At 41.7% G+C, this 26,421-nt stretch overlaps 2 protein-coding genes and 1 pseudogene across 6 annotated transcripts in view; 1 reads left to right on the forward strand and 2 right to left on the reverse strand.

The window, feature by feature from the left end:
• TMEM255A (transmembrane protein 255A) overlaps positions 1–17,366 on the forward strand; it is a 50,794-nt gene extending 33,428 nt beyond the window's left edge. For 2 of the 5 annotated variants that reach the window (XM_033202129.1, XM_033202131.1), the window contains 2 exons: positions 7,825–7,968; positions 16,048–17,360. In XM_033202129.1, the coding sequence (XP_033058020.1) occupies positions 7,825–7,968; positions 16,048–16,245 (342 nt within the window). In that variant the 3' untranslated portion in view covers positions 16,246–17,360. Of the gene's footprint in view, positions 1–7,824; positions 7,969–14,989 lie in introns of all 5 variants that reach the window. The other 3 variants (XM_033202132.1, XM_033202130.1, XR_004435019.1) reach the window with 2 other exon arrangements.
• LOC117078400 lies at positions 2,390–6,167 on the reverse strand (annotated as a pseudogene).
• Positions 17,367–17,617: 251 nt separating the features above from the next.
• On the reverse strand, positions 17,618–25,151 carry ZBTB33 (zinc finger and BTB domain containing 33). The gene is given in 3 exon segments (XM_033202128.1): positions 17,618–21,788; positions 21,791–22,594; positions 24,987–25,151. Coding segments are annotated over 2 exon segments (2,019 nt in total). The 5' UTR covers positions 22,593–22,594; positions 24,987–25,151; the 3' UTR covers positions 17,618–20,571.
• Between the last annotated feature and the right edge of the window lie 1,270 nt (positions 25,152–26,421).

Here is a 26,421-nt window from a genome sequence, read left to right on the forward strand (position 1 = left end):
CTGTAGTCCCAGCTACTCGGGAGGCTGAGGTGGGAGGATCACTTGAGCCCAGGAGGTTGAGGTTGCAGTAAGCCATGATTGCACCACTGCACTCCAGCTTGGGTGACAGAGTGAGATCCTGTCTATAAAAAAAAAAAAAAAAAAAAAAAAATGCTTGGGCCCCTTCTCTAATTGGTCTAAACTGAAGCCCAGGCATCATCAGGTTTTTTTGTTTTTGTTTTTGTTTTTTAAGCTCCCAGGTAATTCTGGTTTGCAGCCATGATTGAATACCACTGCTTTAAATGAACGTCCCACATCTGTTTATGGAATTATTTTGTGCCTAAGAGGGACTTTCCTTTGACCCCAGAAATTAGCCCCTAGGCCCTTGGCTGTTTCTGTCAGATTTTGGGGTCCCTGAAGAACAGAAACCTGAAAGGCAGTTTGTAATTTGATCCTGGATTGTCAAAAGGATAAATGTCGGAAAATGAAAGGTGGGGTAGGACAAGGGAAAAGAAAAAAATTCTGTCATTTTGGACCACAAGTCTCCAGCAGTACTGGGCTGACTGGAAGTATTAAGTGTTCCTGCTAGTGACTCTTAAGTCAAGAGAAATCCTTTCCTGCCCGTCTGCACTCTGTCTTTCTCTCTTCTTTCTCTCCCTCTCTCATCTGCACATTTCTCATCCCAGCTTCCTCCCCGGACTCTGGAATGCCCAAGCACTAACAAGTAGGGGAAGCATCAACAAAGGTGGAGCCCCAGGAGGGAAAAGGATTTCCTGTAAATTTGGCCTTGAGAAAGCTTTCAGGTTAGAGAGCTGCAAAAAAGCTGTTTCTGGGTTGGGGCCTCTTTGGAGAAAAAAAGCCCTTTGTTCTTGGAGACTTTCCCCAGGGGGCAGATGAAAGTACAGGTATTGTGTGGAATCTCAGCAGCTTTGGCTGGAAGAGACGCTCTCAGGTTTGGCGAGTTGAAGAGATGGGACCTCAGGATGGGCGTTAAGAGTTCTCTAAATTGTCCTTAGAGCTTTCAGGCTTGGATGGCAAAGCTACCTTGATGCACAAATGCAGTAGGTGGTAGCTACTTGGTAGGCTCTGTGGGGTGCCTGTAAGGCTTCCTCCCTCTCCAATTTTACCCTACTGTGGGTGCTGAAACTGCCACCATGTTTTATTCCTTACTTTAAGATAAGCATTGTCCTTTTTCTCCTTGTCCGCTTTCAAAATGCATGTATTAAACAAAGGAATAGGCTTGTAGGCCACAGAGGTGTTAATACTTTGAGTTACTAATCTCTCAGCTTGAAGGATTTGATAAGACCCTTTCCATGGTGATGGAAAGAATTGGATTTTGAAGGCAAAGGGCATCTGAGGAAGACAAGGAGAGTGGCTAGATGGACACTTTGAAGAAATTTTTGGAAGTTGGAAAGAAGGGAGGAGTAGGAAGGTGATAAGCTAAGGAATACAACCCTGCCAAGCTTTTAGCCTTAGCTTTAGTCCCCTGTTTTCCCTCACTGTGCCCCTTTTAAAAAATTGAGGTGGAAGTCACAAACATAAAATTGATCACTTCAAAGTGTACAATTCAGTGGCATTTAGTACACTCACAATGTTGTGCAATCATCTTTTCTGTCTAGTTCTAGAACTTTTTCATTACCTGAAACCTGTACCCATTAAACAGTCACTCCTTGTTGCCCCTTCCCTGAGCCCCCAGCAACCCCTAATCTGCTTTCTGTCCCTATGGATTTACCTATCACAGGTATTTTCTATAAATGGAATCATGCAATATTTGAACTTCTGGGTCTGGCTCCTTTCACTTATCATAATTTTTATTTTTAAGATTCATCTACCTTGTAGCATATATCAGTGCTTCATTTCTTTTTATGGCTGAATAATATTCCATTGTATGGATAGACCACATTTTGTTTAGTTTTTTATCCATCGATGTACATTTGGGTTGTTTTCACATTTTAGCTACCGGAAATAGTGCTGCCATGAACAATCATATACAAGTACTTGTTTGATTGCCTGCTTTAATTCTTTTCTCACCTATGGGTGGAATTGCTGGGTCTTTTGGTAATTCTATGGTTAACTTTTTGAGGAGCTGCCAAACTGTTTTCCATGGCAGCTGTGTCATTTTACATTCCTACCTGCAGTGTGTGAGGGTTCTAATTTCTCCACATCCTCACCAACACTTTCTTGAAAAAAACTATAAACATTCTAGTGGGCGCAAAGTGATATCTTGTTGTGGTTCTGATTTGCACTTCCCTGCTGACCAGTGATGTTGGGCATCTTTTATATGTTTGTGTGCAATTTGTATGTATATCTTCTTTGGAGAAATATCTATTCAAGTTCTTTGCCCATTTTTTTCTATTTTCCAAACAATATTATAGTTTGTTGAACAAAATTTTAAACTATTATAAAATGTTTAATTTTCATCAACTTCAAGGTTTATGTTACCCCCAAATTTTGTATATAACTGAAGTTTCAAATCTGCTAACACTCTGAATTGATACCACTCTGGATTCTAAGGCATCAGTTTCTTCTTGCCAATTTTTCTTTGCTCCTTCTAACATTTCTTGTGCTTCATCTTGAGAATGGCTAATGAAAACATCACCAATTTGATAAGGTATCATTAAGCAGTCATCATCTGCAAGCATGATGTCATTGCAAACATCTTCTAAATTGTGGAGTTGTTTCCTTTTTACTTCTGTTTCTTCCTTCAGCTCTGTTATTCTACTCATATTCCTTGCAAATTTGTTTACCTTTTGTTGATCTTCAAAAGTAGCATTGACATTTTCTGCAGCCTATAAACAACAGTACTAGTAGCACCTACCTGTGGACTTGTGAGGGTTGATGTGATAACCCAGGTAAAGTGCATGTATTAGTCCATTCTCACACTGCTATAAAGAAATGCCCGACCGGGTGCAGTGGCTCACACCTGTAATCCCAGCACTTTGGGAGCCTGAGGTGGGCGGATCACAAAGTCAGGAGTTTGAGACTATCCTGGCCAACATGGTGAAACGCTGTCTCTACTAAAAATACAAAAATTAGCCAGGTGTGGTGGTGCATGCCTGTAATCCCAGCTACTCGGGAGGCTGAGGCAGGAGAATCACTTGAACCTGGGAGGTGGAGGTTGCAGTGAGCCGAGATCGCACCATTGCACTCCAGCCTGGGCAATAGAGTGAGACTCCGTAAAAAAAAAAAAAGGAAAAAAAAAAAAACAACTGCCCAAGACTGGGTAATTTATAAAGAAAAGAGGTTTAATTGACTCAGCTCTGCATGACTGAGGAGGCCTCAGGAAACTTACAACCATGGCAGAAGGGGAAGCAGGCACATCTTACATGGCAACAGGCAAGAGTGCATGTGAAGGAAGCAAAGGAGGAAGAGCCCCTTATAAAACCATCAGATCTCTTGGCCGGGCGCGGTGGCTCAAGCCTGTAATCCCAGCACTTTGGGAGGCCGAGACGGGCGGATCACGAGGTCAGGAGATCGAGACCACCCTGGCTAACACTGTGAAACCCCGTCTCTACTAAAAAAATACAAAAAATTAGCCGGGCGAGATGGCGGGCGCCTGTAGTCCCAGCTACTCGGGAGGCTGAGGCGAGAGAATGGCGTAAACCCGGGAGGCGGAGCTTGCAGTGAGCTGAGATCCGGCCACTGCACTCCAGCCTGGGCGACAGAGCGAGACTCCGTCTCAAAAAAAAAAAAAAACCATCAGATCTCTTGAGAACTCACTCACTATCATGAGAACAGCATCATGGGGAACCACCCCCATGATCCAATCACCTCCCACCAGGTCTCTCCCTTAACACCTGGGGATTACAGGGATTACAATTCAAGAGGAGATTTGGTAGGGACACAAATCCAAACCATATCAGTGCATCAAGTGCATAAAAGCCAACCTCAGTCAATGGGACCTTCAGTTTCCCACACCCTAAGGACAAGGCCTGAGCTACAGGGTCCTCATGCTCCCCAGAGGCACCCTCAGTACTGAAAGAGGTGCCCAGAGCCCTCCATGGATTCTGACCTGGGGACCCCTGCCTCAACAAGCCAGATGCCTCAGCAAATGCTCAGGGCCCTGGGTGCAGACAGGGCTCCCCATGGAGCAGCTGTAAGGGCTGGGGACCTCAGTCTTGGGCCCCACACTGAGCTTCAGAGCTGGGCACCCCCAGCATCCCACACCCTCCACTCCCCTGCTGTAGCTGGGACCTGGCCACTCACCAAGAATCCTGCCGATTTTAAATGTTTTGTTGTTGTTGAGTTGAAAGAGTTCTTCATAAATAGTGGATACTAGACCATTATCAAATATGTGATTTGCAAGTATTTCCTCCCATTCTGTGAGTTGTCTTTTCACTTTCTTGATAATGGCCTTTGATGCACAAAAGTTCTTAATTTTGATGAAGTGTCATTTATCTACATTTTATTTTGTTGCTTGTGCTTTTAGTGTTATATCTAAGAATCTATTGCCAAGCCCAAGGTCATGATTTCTACATTTTTGTCTAAGAATTTTATAGTTTTAGCTGTTACATTTAGGGCTTTGACACATTTTGATTTAACTTTTATATCTAGCATAAGGTAGGGGTCCAATTTCATTCTTTTTCATGTGGATATCCAGTTTTCCCAGCACATCTGTTGAAGAGACTGCTCTTTCCCTACTTTATGGTCCTAGCAACCTTGTCAAAAATCAATTAACTGCAGATATATAGATTTGTTTCTGCATTCTTAATTTCACTGTTATCTTTGATCTCCTGAGGAAAAAATGGGTTTGCTGATGGTAATGGCCCCTAACCCTCTACAAAGTGCTTTTGCACAATTAATCTTCACTATTACTACCTCATGAGGTAGGTCTCTGTTTAACAGGTGAAGAAACAGGCCAAGAGGGGTCAAGTGACTTGCCCAGAGCCGAGTAGCAGAACTGGGACTGGAGCCCAGATTTGTCAAATGCCAGAGACTTTGCTCTTTCTATTCCATCCCAGCTGCCCCTGACTAACACTTGGATAGCCCTTTCTGGTTCTATGAGTGTTTTAACAGATATTATCTCCTTTGTTTAGTTCATTTAATTTAAAAATTAAAAGCAAGTTGTTTTCACCTGTTGGGAGCTTCTTTCACAGTACGGAAGGAGAGCAAGAGAAGTACTGAGCATTATCAAATGTAAATCCTGGGAACTCTATCAAGGACCAGGGCAGAAAAAATGAAAGCAAAGGTCCGGGGAGAGGATCTTTGATTCAAGAGATTAGAGAACACCAGTGGAGGCATAGATAAGGATACCAAGGAGGAATCATTGCCTAGATCACTCTATTAAAAAGACCATGGTGTAAAAAGTTCAGGAACATCATTCAGGTGAGCCTAAGTACAATCCTTGGCCTACATCCAAGTGTGGTTGGTGACTTGTGATGTGCCTCTCCCTGAGTAGAGTTCCCTGGGTCTGCAGGGAGGCTCAGGGTGCTGGCTGATGAAAGCCATTTCCAGAGAGTGAGGACAGGAGCCGAGGGCTGTGAGCTGGCAGCCTTCAATGGAATCAGCTAGGAACCACCATTTCCAAAGCTGTGGGATCATGAAAGGAACCCTGACAAGAGGTGCTTGGTGAAAAAGATCTTAAATAAATGTTTGAAGAAGAGTTTGTTGACCAAAGATATGAGGATTTGAGACAAATTTTTAAAAGGTGAATATGTCTTTCCATTTTCTCCTAATTGGTAGGCTGGTTTAGAGTAAACTGGAGAGGGAAAAAAAGTAGCATTCTTTCCAAAGTCCACAATCATTGTCTCAGAATAGACTCAGTTCTGTCCAGGCAAGATTGCTTTCACCATTTCCTGTGCTACCTAGTAACCTTTTGTGTTACTGGAGCTCAGAATGCTACTGATCAATAATGGCGGGGGCGGGGAGTTGTCTCACAATGTAAGTCCCAGAATTCTAACAGAAATACACATACACACACACACACACACACACAAATGCACACTCCTATATGTGCACACAAATAGAAACAGGGCCCACATTTATTGTAAAATCAGATTTATTGATTTAAAATATAACCAGACCACTATTTTGGGCCATCTCTTTTGCCCCATCCCTGACCAAGTTTTCACTCCATTCCCCTCCCTCTTCTTCCTTCTCTTGTTGGCTTGTCCATTTTCTCTATATCCTCTACCCCCGACTCTCTTCTCTTCAGAGACTTTCCTATACCCATTTAATCTTACTCTCATGTTTCTTCCGTGTTGCCTTCTCTATAATAGTCAACTTCCTTTCAAATATTGTCTAGACCCTTGGCCTTGCTGCACACACAAAAACTTTTATATAGTTTACATTGCATGATTGTTTCTCCACAGTTAGGCTTAATTTATTTAGATAGAGAGCTGGTTTCATTTTGCAAGAGCTGGAGGGTGTGTTTTTAATTGACAGAATGCCAAGGGAACATGATTTCTGGTACTTCCCGAGGGATAGAATTTCTTTTCAGAATTCTGGTGGAGAGGTAGGGCATTTCTGAGTGCTCTCCTCTGTAAAGCGAGCCAGCCCTTGGAATGGTCAAGATCTCAGCCCTCTCCCACACATTAAAGAGGCTAACAAACATTTATCTGGCTGTCTGTGAGCTGCATTATAATGACTGAGGTTTGTAGCTCTTCAAACCTCCTAGAGATGTAAACAGTAACCCACTCCAAGGAAGAGAGCAACAGAACTGTGTTGAAACTTGCTGGAAGGGAGTTTCCCCCTGCCAACACCCTAACATGGTTGCCTTTGTGACTGCCAAAGCCTGCCTACACATTTTCATCACTTGAGAGGAAGCTTCTGCTTCTCTGTTAATGTGCTGTAGATATGTTCCAGAAGGAAGACACACTGATTTTTCAGACATCTGTCAATTATACACATGAATGGAGGAGGTATCAATGACATGGAAGATGGAAAAAACATTTACCCCACACCTTGACCCAGGTGGCACAAAGCACAGTCCTACTTGGGAACTAATGAGTAGTGGTAACTTCCTTTAGCAGTGCTTTGGCTCTGATGAGAACAGGGCCTCCATTCTGGACAAGATTATTTTTAACCCGTGAAGGGCTACACACACCACCATGTTGTGAAAAGGATATAAAATTATGTCTGCATCGTTTTATTTGCAAAAAAAAAAAAAAGGGATCAATATATTCTTCTTGGTCTTTCATGGCTTCTGTGCACTGCTAGAATTTTGCCTCTACTCTACAGGGCTGATGAGAAATGAATACCCTTCATGTCTTCAGGAGAGCCCCTTAGCAAGTTTGAGATCTCTAAGAATCCTTACAACTTTTACAAACTCTTTGTGATTGAATGCACTCTGTCACAGCAAGAACACTAGCTTGTTCAGCCTTGTCTATTTGATGTTTTGCATTTTGAGTCTTATTTTTTTCTTTTTAATTCTTGTTTTTTAAAATCACACAAATAATTTCAACTTTTCTATAGGTTTAAATGTTTCAAGTTAAAAAGTTTGGGGAAAATGACACAATACAAATTAGTTGTAAACACTTTGACATATATAGTAGAAAGTTAAGAATCCCTATATACCTCCTAATTCTACTACCCTCCCCAGAGATAAATCACAGTTAACAGTTTGCTATGCATCTTTCCAGGTTAATTTCTTTGCATTTACAAACATACATACATGTATAATTTTGGGGGTCTTTTTTTAAAACATAAATTGAAATCATGCTATATTAATATAACATAATGGCTTTTAACCATAAGAATATATCCTGGACAACTTTCCCTAAATAGGTCCACATCATTGTTTATCAATAGCTGCATAGTATTCCATAGTATAGATGTACCAAGTTTATTTAACCATTTTCCTAGTGATGACTGTTTATGTTGTTTCTAATTTGTGTTTTTCTACAGAACCCAACTCTCCCAGCACTGAACTGCTCTGTTGAAAATACCCATCCAACAGTTTCTTACTATGCTCATCCCCAAGTGACATCATACAATACCTACTACCATAGCCCTCCTCACCTGCCACCATATTCTGCTTATGACTTTCAGGTATGTTTTGGGAGAAAAAGAACTCTCTATTACCCTTGCTCTCACTCATGCTCTCTTGTTCTCTCCCTAAATTCAATTACGGAACCTTTCCATTGTCTGCATATGTATGAGGTAGCCATGCATCTCCCTAATGGCCAGAAGCCTGTGGATGCTAGCTTAAGGACTATGTAGGCAGGCAATGATGGCAGAGATGGGGGGTGGAAACTGCCCAAGAGAAGAAACAGAGAGATGGAAGAAAAAGGGAGAGAGGGAGGTAGGATCAAGGTATCCCAAATTGCCTTGAACCACACCAAGGAGAAGATAAGCTAGTTGGGAAATGGCAGCTCATTAGTACGCTACCATGGACTCCTGTGCAACAGTGGCTTTTTCCATTCGTCTGATATGGGGAGAGGCCTAATCCTACTACTTAATACAAGGGCATTCTGAGCCACACAAGGGTTTGAATCAAACCTGTAATGAGGAAGAAGTCCCACTCTTTTTCTCCAGGCTTCCTAACTAGGACTACACAGAGCAATACACAGAGTATTTTTATAACACCCCTCCCCTTTTGCCCTGTTATCACGTAGGTCAAAAACAGTGTTACCAAATTTGCACTTTCCCCTTTTCCTTTTGAACTGTGACTACTAGTTGAAAAACAGAACCAAAAAAGGCACTTAGTTAAAAGGAATTCATTGTATGCAGAACACTGAACTAGACACTTTGGGCAAACAAGTGAAATGGTCCTTTAGGTATGTATAATGATTATAAACCCTTGACCACAGAAGAGCAAGGTTACACTAAAATCTAGTTAATTCAAACTTTAGTGACCAAAGGAAATACCTTTTAAGGAAGGGAAACTCATAATAAATTTGCTTCTATTGATCAAGAGACCATGAATGTTCCGTGGGGACATAAAATTATGACTATCTGGGGGTACTTCCAATTAACCAGCCAGTCTGGCAATACTAAGCCGTTGGGCAACCTAATTGGAACTTCAGTTTGGCAAAATAATTGAAACTTAAAAATCTGATTAAGTTGAATAAATTGTCGTTGTGTTTGGTTTAGATACTGTTCAGAGAGGTCTGTGGTTCTATAATGCAGTAATAATACATATAGTGTGAACATGCACTTGTTCACTTGTATAAAATATAGTGCTACTTCAAAAAGGTATCCATTAACCCATTTATGCCAGAGGTTGCAGATTTTTTTGTGTGATAAATCAGACTTCGGCGATGACCTTGAGCAGGAGGATATAAATAACTCCCACAAGCTTAGTGTTCCAGTAATGGGACACTAGGCATAAATGGGTTAAAGCTTAGAAAATAAAATGATAAAATTCGTTCTAAAGCCTACTGTGTACACAGGTAGACAACCCAGGTAACTTGTTACCCAAATTGGTGGTATAGATTGGAAAACAAAAGTATGTTCAAGAAGGGAATAATTTCAATAGTGACTGAGGCAACAAGGAATTCTTTAAAAGAATGCAGGGATGTTGAAGCTGAAACAAAGAGGGTCATCATTCTCTTGGGGTCCCTATAATAAAAAGTCATCCTGAAATAGAGGAGCCACACATGGGTCTAGCCCAAGAGGCCTCCTCTACTTTTATATCAAAGTAAATTACATTGATTTCAGGAATTTGCACTTTATAATGAACCCTTTAAGTAGGGACAATAATACATCTGGTGATGGTTACCACAAATTATAAGATAGGAAACCTCTCTTTTGGGTGTGGAGCCATCATTCCTCATTCAAATCCTACCCCAGAAATGAAAGCAAGATTGAGAATGCCAACAGTGACTTGGATTGTTGGTTTCAGTTCAATGAATGTTTACTCTGTGTTCCATGTGCCACACATTGAGCCAGGAGCTGTGGAAATAGAAATTAAATGAGACAGCCCCTGCATTAGTCTAGGGACTGGGGGTGGAGGGTCAGGGGACAGCAGTGGGGACAAAAAGTAAAGAAAACATTACCCAGAATGCTATGGAAACCGTATACCAACCCAACGAAGGGATCCAGATTTAGCCACTTAGTCCAAACCTAGTAGCAGGGACTTCAGGGATTATAGAAGCCTCTCCATTTTTTTTTTTTTTTTTTTTTTTTTGAGACAGAGTGTTGCCCTGTCGCCCAGGCTGGAGTGCAATGGCACAATCTCGGCTCACTGCAACCTCCACCTCCCGGGGTCAAGCAATTCTCCTGCCTCAGCCTTCCGAGTAGCTGGGATTACAGGTGTGCACCACCACGCCTGGCTATTTCTTTTTTTTTTTTTTTTTGTACCTTTTGTAGAAACGGGGTTTCACCATGTTGGTTAAGCTGGTCTCGAACTCCTGACCTCGTGATTCACCCACTTCGGCCTCCCAAAGTGCTGGGATTACAGGCATGAGCCACCACGCCTGGCCCACCCTTACTTTTTAATAACAGCTACTATTCACTGAGTACTTACTATGTACTAAGCATTGTGCTAAGTGCTTTATCTATATCATCATTCAGTCATTTACCTCTTTGAGAGAAGTACTCTTGTAATTGCCATTTTTAGATGACTGAATCATGGAGAGATTAAGTGACTTCACCAAAGTCACAGAGGTGGTAAGTGAAAGAGCAAGGATTTATATCTAGGACTATCTGATTCCAGAGATTGGGTTGGGGGATTTTTGAAGTTGTGAATCTAATTGGAGCACAGATCTTTTCCTCAGTTAATTTTGGGATATTTATACTTTCTACTGGTTTAAATCGTGAGCTTCCTACTCATGGTCCTCAGAAAGGGTCTCTCTACTCTTTTTTATTAAATTATTAAATTGATCCTCACTGAAAAAGGATTCCTTCCTTCATGCATTCCTCAGGGGAATTCAGGGGCTGCTTGGACACTTTTTATATGTCTCCCACTTCTTTCCCAAGGCTCAAGATGTCTTTAGTATTTCCTGTTTGAAGACCTTATAATTGTATAGCCTAGGTCTTGAGAGGGTAAGATTTTAAGTGATTTCTCTCTAGAATTTAAATGGTTTCATTTTAGTATTTTAGTTTAGCTTTATTTTGCTCACCAAGTTTCATTCCCTTATAGTTTCATAGGCAAAAATACCATTCTTTACATAAGAAAGTCAGTCAGGCGTGGTGGCTCATGCCTGTAATCCCAGCATTCTGGGAGGCCAAGGCGGGCGGATCACCTGAAGTCAGGAGTTCGAGATCAGCCTGACCGACATAGAGAAACCCCATCTCTACTAAAAATACAAAATTAGACAGGCATGGTGGCGCGTGCCTGTAATCACAGCTACTCAAGAGACTGAGGCAAGAGAATCACTTGAACCCAGGAGGTGCAGATTGCGGTGAGCCGAGATCACGCCACTGCACTCCAGCCTGGGCAACAAGAGAGAAACTCCGTCTCAAAAAAAAAAAAAAAAGTCAAGAGGCCAAGAAACATCTGCTTATATTCCCAGATAAATAAAAAGCAGTCAGCAAATGCACTCCAGATCTGACAATAAAACTACCTGAAGCACAGACCCACCCCCAAAAGGCCAGAGCTCCCTCATGTACTTCTGATTGTAAAATGACCTAAGTTACAGCCAGAAAATGGGCCTTTCTAGACTTTCTTCTGAACGACTTCCTATTTTGGTTATTTCCAAGTAGGACTATTTCTGTGTCTTTGGGTTTGGTGATTTCAACTTCCTTTTGACCCTGAGGCTAATAGAAGGATGAGGAAAAAAAGACTTACAATGTTTTGTTTTAACCCCTCAAAGTCATACCCTTATTGGGTAGCTGTCCAGTGAGGCAGCTTGGGAAACACTTCTTGTGGTCAGACATGAGCAAGGATTTGGGTCTGATCAGCTGGCCCTGAGGAAGTTTTGAGTGCTGAGCTTAGAGAAACTGGATTCTTTCAAGCACTGGGCTCCAGGGTGTCCTCGATTCTCAGGAACTCCTCATACTCCAAAGCAGGAAGGATATAAGCTGAGACTATCTTTGCCTCCTTCCTCATCTACCAACACTCATTTCTCTTGTCCTTTGCACTATTTCCCCACCACCCCTTCAGCCTTAGCCAAGTAGTCCAAAATCTGTAGGGTACAAAGCATCAGTTTTTACTTCTGCTGGGAAATTAAACCCAGCTATTTATAAACCCCTCAAGGTTCCCAGCAATATTTCCCAGTCTGGCATACTGGGCCAGTACCCCTACTTTACTCTAACCATGGAATGGTCCCTTTCCCATTCATTTGGTGACCTGCCAAGTTTAAGCTTAAAACAAAAGTCTCAACCTATGCAATTCAAAGGTGCCTCTGTTTTTCTTTATTAAATCACGAGGGTACACTAGGTTTCACCCTAGCCACTAAAAGTTACTCATTATAAATTGGGCCCATTTAATAAAAGGATTGCTTTGATCCTAGGAGGGTACAGTTTATGGCACAGGTTGCTGAGAGCCTTAGCAAGCTGTTGTTGCTATCACTCAACTTTTTCTTCCCCCCACCACCCGCCCTACGCCCCGCTGTCAAGTCTTTCCTTTCTTCCCTTCCTTTCCCTTGTTCCCGACTCACCCCTTTTTAAAAAATCTTTCTTTTATCCACTGTTCTCTCCATCTGCCCAGGCTTTGCTTCTGGGGGCAGAACAGAGAGGGAATGCACAGTACCAACAGATGCTGGATTTTACCCTTGGGATACAGTGTCTTTAGTAATTATCACCAGCCAGTTCCCGGGCCCTTTGTGAAGTCACTGTCCCACAAGGTTCCTGAAGAGAGAAGCATGCCCTGATGGAAATGCACTTGATCTTGAAGAGTGTGGGTCAGCCATCAGGCAGGCAGGAGGCAGGCTAAGGTGGAAGAGGAAAGCCGTCTGTGTCCCTCAAAGGGTGGTGCTCCTCTTTGAGCACCATCAGCCTGTTGGCCACCCCAGCCTCTAAGAAGCAGCTCAGAAAGCTGGAGCTGACTAGGCCCAGCAGTAGGCTGTTTAGATGCTCTTTATGCTTGGTGGTGCATAAGGATTCAAAGCTCTGTTCTCCTGAGCTGTCCACAGCATTATTAAAGTCACACTCTCAGGCAGGAACCAGAATACACCAGGCCAACTCCCCAGCTGCAACAAAGCCAAATCTTTCCCAAGGTGCCTGCCTGTTGCTAGGAAACTATGCAGTGGTACTGTGGGCCTTTTCCCCCACTAAACCCCAAGGGTGTGTGGACTGCAGCCAGTTAGCTCTCTAGCTCTGCCAGGAACCCTTCAATTTTATCCTTAAGACTCCCAGCATCCTCAAAGGGAAGTGAGAATCATGCCCCCCTCCCCCCCATACTTCTCAAACACAAAACTGAGAAGTGAAAACCCAAGGGCCGTTGTACCACCCCCTTTTATTATCAAAGTGTACAACTGCCACCCACAGCAGCTGCTGCCCACAGAAGCCTTTTAATGCCTCTCAGGACAGAACTGCCTTTAGCTTCACTTCAGGAAACTTGCCTCTCCCTTCTGTGGCTGGGAACACCTAAAACTGGCCTGCTGCCTCTAATGTCATCTCTGTAGTGGGATTTAGAGAGGCAGTGAGTGCCACATGCACAGGCACAGAGATTCTTTGCCCTGGTGGGTTTTTGTTCCCCTCTCTGGTTAAGAAGAGAGAGTTCTTAGTTGAGGAAAGCAATAGAACAGGAGGGAGGGAGAGGAGGAGGAAGGGAGAGTTTGAAGGGTACAAGATGGAAAATCAGGAAATCACTATACTGATGTTTTAACAAAGGGTGTCTTCTTGGAGGGAGGAGAAAAAATGAGTTTTTAGGAAGGAATCTAGATTGTCTTGAGTCCACTGCCTCAGGTTGTTTTGCCTTTAAGGGCTCTCCAGGTTCTATGACCCTGCCATTTCTTCACTCAGAGTGAAATAATGCATGGGATTTGGGAGGCAGGGGATGATGGCAGCTATCATCTCTTCTCAGTCTTAACATTATGTGGTAAGGAAAATATTTCTGTGTCTCAAGCAAGGCTTAGAAATCTGGACATAGGTTGTTTATTTATTTATTGTTTTCGAGATGAAGTCTCACTCTGTCACCCAAACTGGAGTGCAGTGGCATGATCTCGGCTCACTGGAACCTCTGCCTCCCAGGTTCAAGCGACTCTCATGCCTCAGCCTCCTGAGTAGCCGGGATTGCAGGCACCCACCACCACACCCAGCTAATTTTTGTATTTTTAGTAGTGATGGGGTTTTGCCATGTTGGCCAGGCTGGTCTCGAACTCCTGACCTCAGGTGATCCACCCACCTCGGCCTCCCAAAGTGCTGGGATTACAGGCCTGAGCCACCACGCCCAGCCTAGGTTTTATTTTTTAAAAGCATGCCAAGTTCATCTACTATGCTCCTGAAATTGTATTCACTCATTCAAGATTTATTGAGCACCTATTACATGGCAAGTACTGTTCTGAGCTCTGGAGGATACAGCAACAAACACAACAGGCCAACTCTCCTTCAGCAGGGAACTCACTAGGGTCAAGGATATACATAGGCCAGGGAGAGAAAGGGGAAAATGACTCTTGCCAATTCACTGCATATTTTAAAAACTTCATTTCCATTCCTTTCCCAAAGACTAACAACCTTTCCCAAAGTAAGACAACACAAAATAAAACTGAATACTCAGTGTCTCTGCAACCTGACACACTGGTCCTCATTCTCACCTCCATGCCTTTGTTACTCTTTGCTCTCCAGCCTACTGTGCACTTGGGGATGAGAGGGCAGCAGTTAAGGTGGAGTAGAAAATGTTGGACTTGGAGTCAGAAGACTCCAGATCCAAACAAGCTATTTAACCTCTCTGACCTTAGTTTCCTGTCTATGAGAGGGGCTCCTGACTACTGTACTACCTCTCTGTGATATACTCTTTTAGCAAAGACTTTCCCAGGGATCAATGGCTTAACCTCATTAAATGTTCTCAAGGTCAAAAATTACCTTTTTGAAGACTAGTTGGGATGTTGTTGCCATAGCTTAAGGGAAAGGTATTGGAGGCTTGAGTTATAAATGTAGAAAAGGTAGTGATGAATCCAAGAGACAACACAGAAGTAGAAGCAACAGGATTTGGTGATTGATTGGATGTTTTCTTTTTATCACACAGCATTCCAGTGTCTTTCCATCCTCCCCTCCCTCTGGACTTTCTGATGAGCCCCAGTCTGCCTCTCCCTCACCCAGCTACATGTGGTCCTCAAGTGCACCGCCCCGTTACTCTCCACCCTACTATCCACCTTTTGAAAAGCCACCACCTTACAGTCCCTAAAGAGGAATGCCTGCTGGCTATTGAGATTATTGTGGCTTTTGTACTTCTGCTTCAGTGGAAATGTGTAAGGTACAAAATTTAAAGTGTGACTTTTATGCATAAAGTTTTACAATGGCCTGCCAGGCTAGGGAAAGATAGGGATGAAGCTTATTAATTATTAGTGCAGAGCAGGGGTGGCTAGGCTGAACCCAGCACAGAAGAAGGGCAGCTCACACTCTCTAAGCAAGGCTGGGGAGCCAGCCCAGCAAGAAGCTTGTCGTGTTTGGACCTGCATTACCCTATGCTCCGCCTCTGTATTCAGCAGAAGTGTGGTTGCCATCTGTTTCACTTTATGTAAAGAAGAGTTGTCCTCAGGCCCTTGGCAGATTGCCACCCCAGCACCTAGGTTGAAGCACCCGACTTATAGGTCCTATCTTTCCCTACCACTAAAGTCAGTCCCTAAGGATAATTTCCCAGCTGATGGGGCTACACAGTAGTTCCAATACAGAGAGTTCTGGCTAAGATTTTGTTTGCTTGTGTCTGGATGTTGAAAAAGGCTGCCCATCTCTCTTACTCCTTTCTTCTCTGTGAGTATTGTAAAAATGGCTGTTGTGATCACTCAGCTCAGCTTTTGTTATCGGTACCTCCTAAAGGGAAAAGTGCAATATTCTTGCATCTTGAGTAGTGGGGAACAGGATGTATTGTTCCGGAAACACTGAAATACACAGCAACATGTGAGATGCTTTAAGTAGATCACTTAGGAGACAGTGGTTCTACTACATGTTGCATTATTACAAAATACATTTGCTACAGGAGATATAAATCTTATGGCTGTAATTAAGAGTTTAAAAATGTTATAAATTAGGTTCTTGGGTCGTGATATGAATTGTTACTAATCTTTGTGACTATTTAATCTTCAGATATTGTGCTTAACCCCAGCAATCCGCACGTATCCTGCACTCCACCCCAAAAGACTCATCTGTATTTTAATACCACTGGTCTTACTGGTCCTTTTTTCTGTTGAGACCAGTCATGACAGCATTCAAGATTATGAAAGTGTTACAATGCTGCTTCAAGTCTGCAAAACCTCAAACGTAGCCAACTTGACAAATACTTAAGTGTTATGGTAGATTTAAAATCCATCTGGCACACCGTGGTAGGTTATTTGTACAGTTCTTTTAATTACACATAGCTTTAAACCATCAACCTGATGAGTTTAAAACACTTTTGCACCCATGCCTTCACTTCAGAATGAACACCTTCATTGTGATCTTACGTTAACCTGAGAATTGATTTAAAGGAAGATTGATAATCCTAAGCTTTATAACGTAAAAAATACAGGGGCTACAGGAGGGTACCTAATTAGACAGTTTTCCAAATACAGAACACACACCAAAAAATTTCCGGCCAATTTTGCTACCTCCCAACTTAATGGATAGAGGTAGCAGACAAATGCTGGTGCTCCCATCTACCTTGTAGACACCCAGCCATCAAGAATCAAGGCACAGGAAGTGCACTCTCTCATTAACAGTAAATGTTTGCAAGATATCCAGTTTAACTTTCAGCATCATGAATGTTATCTTATCCAGATTTTGAATCTGAAAAACTATAATCCTTTTGTGTTATACAAAATTACTATGATTTTTTACAGTTCTGAGCATATTAAAATTCTACTGATTTCAAAGAGACTAATACCCAATTGACTTACTAAACAAATATCAACTTGTAATACTCAATGAATTTTTTTGCCATTTACACTTGACCATTTGCTTTAGTGAATGTCTTTAATTTTTTAAAGGCACCATTACACAGTATATCCTACATTTATCACATTTCTTAAAGTGTTAAGATTCTATGGCTCATTTCTACGTATTTTTCTTACTTTACAAAATAACCTGAAACAGTATAGATTTTGTAACACTTAATTTGAGCAGCTTTTATTACATTGGATTATATAAAGTGCATGTTACCTTAGAAAAATTAATATTTGCTGCTTTACTCTTTTGCAAAACATTTGCTGTAATGAAGGGATTTGTATTTCCAATATGTATCTTGACCGCATTTTGTAATATTTACTGCTTTATTCCTAATTCTGCTTTAAAGTATTGAACTGGGCATGAAACATTAAAATATTAATCCAGAACCTGTATAAACTGGATGTTGCTTAAAATCTGTATCACTGCCATGTTGAAAGCTCAGACTGCTTTTGTGATGTTTCAAATGAATAAAACTATCCTCCTTATCCACTTGTGTCAAGGTAGCTATAAAAGTACAGCAAATGCTCTAAAGCAACTGACAGCAGCTGACTCACTTTTGACTATTAGGGTTCAAGATAAAAGGGGACATGATTAACCAACATATAAAACCTAATGGGAAATTCTGCCATGCTGTCATCAGAAATACAGCTCCAGTCTCCTGCTACAAAAATTGAAAAATATAAAAACCCATATAATTTCTGAAAGACAATCTTGTAAAACACGCACTCAAACATCAGAATTAAATCATTTTATTTTTGCCACAAGAAGCTCTAAGAACTAATATCAGGCCATGGTTAATGAAAAGTAGAACTTAAAGTCATGACAGGGAAGATTGTACAAGTGTGAACATTACAGTACTGGGAGGAATGAACAAGGTTTCATATGGTTGACCAGCCAGAAAGCCAGTGCTGTTAAGTTAGCATTTAATTCTTTAGAATATGCATGCCTTGACAATACAAAATACCTTGATCAATGTTTACCATTTTTTATCTTTTTGGTACAATGGGGAAAAATGTGGCATTATTTCTTCATAGTGGTTGTGTGTGGGGGATCATTACCACCAAAATCATAATAATCATTTAAAGTATATTTTAAAGTTAGTCTTGCAAGATTGTTATGGCAGTTTAAAATTTCTGTAGTTTAAGCATTTTCATTTTGTCATATCTTTTAACAAATTACTATTTCAAGTAGTTCCTATCCAGAATATTTACAGGTAATTTAGCATCGGAGCAAATCTGAAGCTAACTTCAAAGACAAAAAGGAAGTTCAAGAGCCAGAGAGCTAAGTATAAGATAGAAAAACCACATGGTAATTTTAAACAGCATCTTGCTACAGATTTCCAATCCAATAAATACCAGGAATGAAGGACTTTTGCCCCAAAGAAGTATTTCACATGAGCTGCGAACTTTGGATATGGAAACTTATAGAAAAACTGAAGACCCTGAGACACATGCAAGTAAGAGTCTTCTGGCAAAAATACAATTTAATTTTCCAGTTTCTCTCCTCCCAAAAAACTCCAGAAGATACCTTTAGTAGGCACAGAGTTTAAATGTCATATTCAGAATTTACAGAGCACAGCAGCAGCAAATAATTACATCCCTATTATTCAGAATGGATAGTTTTCCATTATAGAATCAGTTCCTGGTTTGTCATAATAGGCTTGTAGAAACTGCCAAGTTTTATTATGACAAACTAATTGACCTAGCAGTTGAGTCTGAAAGATCTGGAAGCTCTGCCGGCATCCGTATCATTCACATTGGTAGAAGTAATTATGTCTAACTGGTGAAATAGCATTAATGAAACTCAAACAAATTTTCACTGAGAACATTTCAGAGTGCATACTATAGTCAAAGAGTGATGTTATCAATATCTACACAAAAAAGAAACAGATATGGTGATTCCAGAGATCACAGAGTCTTAAGTTATAAGGTAATTTCAAATTTCCCAGGGGTTAGTTTACAAATGGCTTGAAGGTCTAGACTTTCAGAACAGAAAACAGATAAATGCACATCACTCTACCCCTTGGCAAGCAAAGGATTTTTTTTCTTGTATTATTGCATGTACTGATGCCTGATACCCTCAGCTACCAACTTAAGAAACACTGAAACCACTACCTTCAAATCCAGCTTACCGTCAGAAGAACGATGTATACATGAGAAATTATGATTAAAGCTTAAGTTCAAAGTCAAGAAATAGACTATTTTAAAAAATACATGGTAAGGAGAAAGAAAATATCTACGTTGTACTAAGAAATACTTAAGCAAGGTTACAAATGACTAATAACTATGCACAACAATCTTTTCCAGTATCAATTTTTTCCTTTGCAAAAAAACAAAAAATCATTTACAGACGTTCAACAATTCTGTTATAAATGCTAGGCTATATGTTATGTTCCAACCTGCTTCCTTTTAGTACTAGCACATTTTAGTACTAGCGCTTCAGTAAGTGTTAACTTTATTTTCTAAGTGTTTAAATATGTGTCATTTTAAAAAGAAGAAAAGTGGTATTTATTGTTGTCAAGAAAAATGGGAACTGACAAGCCTATATAACATTCCTTATGTAGTTTCTGATTGCTATAATATTGCAGCAATTTGCAGATGGAATAAAACTTATTTTAGAAGGGGTAAAAACCTAACAAATCTTGCTGAAAGGAAAATACTAGATCACTGATTCAACTATTTCAAATAAAGACTTCCTATTGGAGATTCTACATAATATGAACATTTAAAAATATATGCCAGTAGCCTCCCACCCAAATATGTAAAGTCTCACCCATGGAATCTATCATTTACAAGGATTTATACATAAAGATTCATTTGGTGGCTTTCAGATTCAAAATTTGAAAATTTTCATGGGAATATTTTTAACCATAAGAAGCAAAAAGGAAATCTTCATTCCATTCTCTACATGTGGTAGCCAGAGAATTAAAATACATGCAACAGAACTTTTCATCTCCTCCTATCCGCCATTACAGAGATTTTTTTTTCATTAGTTTTTTGCCCCCAGAGACCACATTGCAAAGGTATAAAGTGGTCTAGCCACCAAAGTCTTTTACAGACTATGGCAATGAAAGCAAGGATTAATTCTGATTAGCTAAATCTAATTTGTTCTTCAGATGAGAGACTTGTCTGCATGGCTATTTTCAGGGAGAGAGGGTAGCAGGAGGTTGCTGTCCGCTTGGACTAGCAGATTACACAACCCAAGCAGAGACTTATTCTGACATTTTCCAGAACAACTCTAAAACTTATTTGCTTTTTATGCCATATACAAGACAAAACACACATTTATTGTCTCAATGTTAAGAAAATTGAGAATTCAGCAGTAAAGTGCTAACATGGAAGGGGAAAGTTGTAAGACGTACTAGGGTATGCTAATAACTCCAGTTATTTTCAAAGAACATTCAGACTGCTTCAAATTCTATTCAGAAAACTATCTCTCCAAGCTTTTAATTTTTGCCTTTTAAATGAGCTGAAAACTAACTATATAAACAGATACTTGGGGAGGGGGTCTCACCTCTAGTCAAAACTTTCAGAAAAATTTGCTTCTAAAAATTATCAACAAAATCCCACTACACTTCTTTCAGATAATGTGGCAGATCAAATTAACTTATTTGCACCTTGTTTTACAGATCTTCTGAAACCCCTGCCCCATCATCCAAAACACAACTTTCTAGTATTTCAAAGGAGTTTAGTAAGATTCTGGTATTATAAATTCAAACTCAGTACTGCCATCTGTTACATTTTGTTTAAAAATTGAATCATTTTCCTGCTGAATAAAAATATCTTCCCAGGTCATTGGCTTGTTCTGAGTAGATGTAGTGGTCCCTACTGGAGGTTCTTTTCCAGTGTCAACCTTATACCCAATACCATCATCCTTCATTGCAGGCATAGTGCTTGATCTATCGGAAAGATATGCATATTGTCTAATTTGTAAAGACCTGCATGGATGTAAACGATAAAGCTTTGAGTCCCCAGAAGGATCTTGACTATGAACTGACTTTATATGTGAAGACATAAACTGATAGTTGATGAAAGATTTGCCACAGGCCAAACACTGATACCTTCGCTCCCCTGTGTGATGAATTTCATGCTTTGTGCGATATTCTGCAAGAGGAAATACCTTCTCACAGTAACGGCACGGATACTTCTTCTCCCAAGAATGAATGTTAAAATGTCTCCGCAAGCTTGTCAGACAGACATATGACCTTTTGCATACAATACAGATATAATAGACCCTTCCATCTACTATTAACTCATAGTGATCATCATGTTTTACTTTCATACGTTTGTTTGCCATCTCGCTGCCAGACGTTTTTGGTATTTCATTCTCAAGTCTGGCCTCCCCTTCATCAGGGTCATCTTTGACAGGGATCACTATATCATAAGTATCTTCACCGATATTTGCATAAACCTTGCAACCAGTCGATAAGCCTTCAATTTCAGTAGCTGTATCTAAAGTAATGATCTTCTGACCCTCCATTAGATGTTTTGATCCTAAGCCTGGATCACTGGTATTTCTAGTAATTATATCTGAAATTTTTAAGGAATTGGAAAGTGGTTCTTGAAGAAGTGTAGGAATCTGCATCTTCTGTATTAATGATCCATCAAAACTGGTATTTTGGGAGGTATCAGCCTGTGGGACCAAAGATGTATTACTGACGGCCGAGTCAGGACTGGAGCTAATAGTGTCATCATCATCATCTATAATTTCCTCCTCCTCCTCTTCATTGGCCTTGTTTCCTGTTAAAATAGCACTGTTTGGTGTCTGCTGATTCTGCACAAGTAAATTGATTGAAGAGGGTATATGATTTGGAAGTGAAGAACTGACATTTGGTGGTGTAGAAAGTGGTGTCTGATTTAACAAAATAATATTAGGAGTCAGATGTGTTGGAGCTGAAGATACCACAATTTTTCACTTCCTTGTGTTTGGCTCAGAGTTGCCTGATTCACAGGAGTAGGAAGTTTCTGAGTAGGTGTGATATTTGTTAAAGGGGGAGAGTTATTGCTAGCACTAGGTGCAACATCTGAAATAGCAATAGGGCCTGGGTTAGATTGGACCTGTGCCACTGTGTTATTACTTGGCAAAGTCTCCTTTGTGGGCAGAATCTCGGAGCAAAAAATGACATCATCATCATCATCATCATCAGAATCGGTAACAATGATCTTTTTCATTTCATAATCTTCGGCAGATAATGAAAAAGACTCTGTTATAATAGGCATTATAGTAGCCCCGTTATCTTGGGCTTCATCTTTTGATTTCTGTATTACAAGGTTCTTGTCACCAGAATCAGGAGGTAAAGGTTCAGTATTACCATCCTGAGCTGTACCTGAGATGCTTTTAACCTGTGACAATGGGACACCAAGCTCTGCTATAAATTTCACTCCTAATAACTGCCCTGATTTAATTAACTCATCAAGCAAATCTGATCTAACACGAACAATTTTAGAACTATAGATATAATTGAGAATTTCTGCAAAGATCTCTGCTCTTATAAAGCTCAGTTCAACAACTTGCCCAGCAACAGAGAAGAGCTGATGGAAGTAGGTACTAGAAGCTGAAAGAATATTCTTGTGGGCCCGGAATTTTCGGTCTTCCACAATAACGGTAACATCACAGAAGAGTCCATGGCCACGTTGCTCATTCAAGGAGTTCAGCAGACTGCCAGAGTACTGAATGTCTGTAGCAGAAATCAGTTTTCTACTCTCCATGCCTTTAAGAGAAAGAGAGGAGGGGATGGGAAAGGATTAGAAAAAACAAAAGTACTTATTTAGAATTTAAGCTGCAGCATCATTACAAAGTTTGGCATAATTTTTTGGCTTTTACAGAAATTGTTCATACAGGTTGGCTTTTGGAACAAGTGTCAAATCTCATGGCTTGTTCCTAAGTTGAGCAAGTTTTACACTGTTATAGAGATTTGAACAGTAATCTCCATAGTCACATTCTTTTGAATATTAGATACATGCATCTCCACTAGGTGATTTTTAAAGATTAGAATTAATTTTCTTAGTCTCAATTTTGGGTTTTCTCTCCAAGAAGAGGTAAGAGTTGATTTTTAACTGTCAAAATTAAGGAAAATCATCATGAACACACAGAAGTTATTTCTCTGTAAATGATTTAAATGTCAGAAAAGCTCAGTGCGTGCAATACTGTGTCTGAAAGTCATACTCTTAACTAATCTTTAAGAATATATGCAGAATCTACACCCTGGAGCCAATGACATTTATAAACACTGACAATTATTACCTCCCAACTTCCCATTATTTTTCTGTTATTTAAATTGGGGTGCCTCATCTTGATAAACTATTAAACATCTTTCTTACCCTTTCCTCTTTCTTCATCCCCTTGTCCCTTCCCCTCATCTCTCCATCTTTACAATTTCCAGAGGTGGAATGTTAAACAGTGCCAAGTGAAGTCAACAGACACTATCATGAAAAAATATGACAAAGGAAAAGGAAAGTTTACCATTTCTAAATGCCCACTTCCAAGAAAACACGAAACATTTCATTTTTGTTGGTAAAGAATTATGTGCATTCGTATGAGAACTTTTTCACACCAAATGAGTTAATGAAAATGAAAACATTAACTTATTGGAATAGATTACGCTAGAAAAAGGGGATGATGTCAGAATGCATTGTTGTGTAGCACTAGCAAAACATCATTTTTTGCACTTTGCAGAAGATCTTTCCGGTAACAAAGAGGCCAGAGTTTTAAAAAACCCATATATTAAATACACATATAATATCCATACATATGATTATATATGGATATATTTTAATACATGGATATTATATATTAACAATTAGTTGACAAGTAATTTTAGTGAAGAAATATTTTTATTACTATTCTCTCCCTTTGAAGTTACCAAAAAGGTATAGATGTCACAATGCTTAAGTTACATACACGTGGAGGGCAATTCTGTCTAAATTTTTCAAAATGATACCTTAAGAACAAACAGCAGGCAAAAAGTCTAAAAATCAAAGATTTAAAACATTATTAGAAGGTGTTGCATGTTAACAGTACCAAGGAATTCCAGGTTACCACAAAGGTATCATCATCAGAAAGGGTGACCTTTGGACAGTTTGCCAAAAACCAGGGCTTCCGAAATACGGGCATTTCGACAGAAGTCGATTTTAAGTGGAAAGACAGCTTTTCTGAAAATGGCACGCAATTTTTGTCAGTTGCACACGGGTTCTTCCAATATGGGAATGCGTCAAATGTACGTGTCCAGGTGACGCTGGAACTCGGTTTCGTTTCGTTTATGTGTCCCCCTCCTCCCCGTCAGGGTGGGCCCAGGGACAGCACAAGTCGGTCTGAACCCACCCCAAAGATCTACTATTCGACTGTGGAAAAGCCATTCCACATCACTGTGAAACCCTTGACCGAGGGCCGGTTTGAAGGAGCTGGTGACGGTGAAAAAGAGATAAAAGCCATCCGCGAGGGAGTGAAACAAACCGACACGCGGCTCCCTGCGGCAGCTGAACCTCATCCCCCTTCCTCCACCTCCCTCTTCCCCATATGGACCCTGCCAGCTGCAACCGAGGTTTTTAACCCCAATTCACGTGCAAAGCAAGCTTCTTGCAAATACAGATGGAGGTACAAACAGCAGAGTGAAGGCGGGAGGAATATGGGGTACCAGGGAAAGTAGAAGGTGGCGAAAGGCAGGGTGGGGTGTTGGGGGCGTATGAAGCGAAGCAGGCGGCATTGTTGTGCCCGGAGAAGGGGACGGAAGGGGAGGATGGGCCCGGCAGAAAAGCTCTAAATCAAAGTAGGGGCTGGGAGAGTAAAAGAGGCACAAAAAAGCAGGGAGAGGGGCGAGGGAAGAGCCAATTGGGTCTCTGTGATGGGCTCCCCACGCCCCGGGGCCTACCCAGGGCACCGGCAGCCCCTCGGCCCCTAACGGCGAAGGGGACCGCGCCGCGGCCCTCGCGGCTCGTCCCCTCCTTCACTCCCCGGCCCACACAAAGAAAGAGCCGGAGGAGCGGAGCCTCCGACTCTGCCGCTTCCTGGTTCAAGTGAGGCGAATGCAAACGCAGGCGCGGCCCAGGGACGGAGAAGGCAAGCGCGCTCCTTCGCCCCCTCCCAGATTGGGGCCGGGTCCTCACCTGCTTCGCGGCGGCGCCGCTTCTCCACCTCGGGACGCGCGGAAGGCTGGGAGTCCCCCAAGAAGAAGAAGCCGCACTCCCCGGCGATTCTGCCCCTTCTTTAAACGTCGCTCCAGTCTGGGTCGACGTCGACGCGGCCGCCGCCTCCTGCCGCCAACGCTGCTACAGCTGCCCCACGCCGCCGACAGAGGGCACAGCGCGGGGGCGAAGCGCTCAAGTCAAAGGCGCCCTCCTCTTCCGAGCGCAGGCCGGGGTGGTCCGGAAGGGCCCGAGCTTGAGGCGGCTCCACCTCGGCGCCGTGCTCTGCCTTCGGCTCTTTCCGCAAGGGGGCGGAGGAAGACTGGGAAGCTCTTGTGTGTTCGGCTCTTTCCGGAGGGCGAAAGGGTGGGAAAAAAGGAAAGGGAAAGATCGGTAAGGCAGTCGCAAGCAATTGGATGGAAGGGACGCGAGTCGTTTTCATCGAAATTCAATGTGAACTTATAGGGCCTACAAACTTTTAGAGACTATACAGGTTTCATTTCTTTTGCAAGTTTGAATCTGCTCTATTAGACTGTTCGCTAGATGATAAACCATCTTGAAATATAATCAGAATACATACAATCAAATATGAATTAAGAACTTCTTGGCCGGGCGCGGTGGCTCAAGCCTGTAATCCCAGCACTTTGGGAGGCCGAGACGGGCGGATCACGAGGTCAGGAGATCGAGACCATCCTGGCGAACACTGTGAAACCCCGTCTCTACTAAAAAATACAAAAAAACTAGCCGGGCGAGGTGGCGGGCGCCTGTAGTCCCAGCTACTCGGGAGGCTGAGGCAGGAGAATGGCGTGAACCCGGGAGGCGGAGCTTGCAGTGAGCTGAGATCCGGCCACTGCACTCCAGCCCCGGCGACAGAGTGAGACTCCGTCTCAAAAAAAAAAAAAAAAAAAAAAAAAAGAACTTCTTATGGTAATTAAAGTTCTGGGATAACAAGACAGCAACTACATTACAGTAACTACTTTTTTTTTTTTTTTTTTTTTGAGACAGAGTCTCGCTCTGCCCCCAGGCTGGAGTGCAGTGGCCGGATCTCAGCTCACTGCAAGCTCCGCCTCCCGGTTCACGCCATTCTCCTGCCTCAGCCTCCCGAGTAGCTGGGACTACAGGCGCCCGCCACCTCGCCCAGCTAATTTTTTTGTATTTTTAGTAGAGACGGGGTTTCACCGTGTTAGCCAGGATGGTTTCGATCTCCTGACCTCGTGATCCGCCCGTCTCGGCCTCCCAAAGTGCTGGGATTACAGGCTTGAGCCACCGCGCCCTGCCACAGTAACTACTTTTAAGAAAGAAATTTAGTGTTTGGACAACCGTCTTCTAATTGAATACTAAATGATGCAGTACTATGTTAATTCCCTCATTTCAACTAGCATTTACTAACCCCTTGCTTGATCTGTAGCAAAAACCC

The sequence above is a fragment of the Trachypithecus francoisi genome, unplaced genomic scaffold (assembly GCF_009764315.1).
Source record: "Trachypithecus francoisi isolate TF-2019V2 unplaced genomic scaffold, Tfra_2.0 Lachesis_group6, whole genome shotgun sequence".
Taxonomy (NCBI): domain Eukaryota; kingdom Metazoa; phylum Chordata; class Mammalia; order Primates; family Cercopithecidae; genus Trachypithecus; species Trachypithecus francoisi.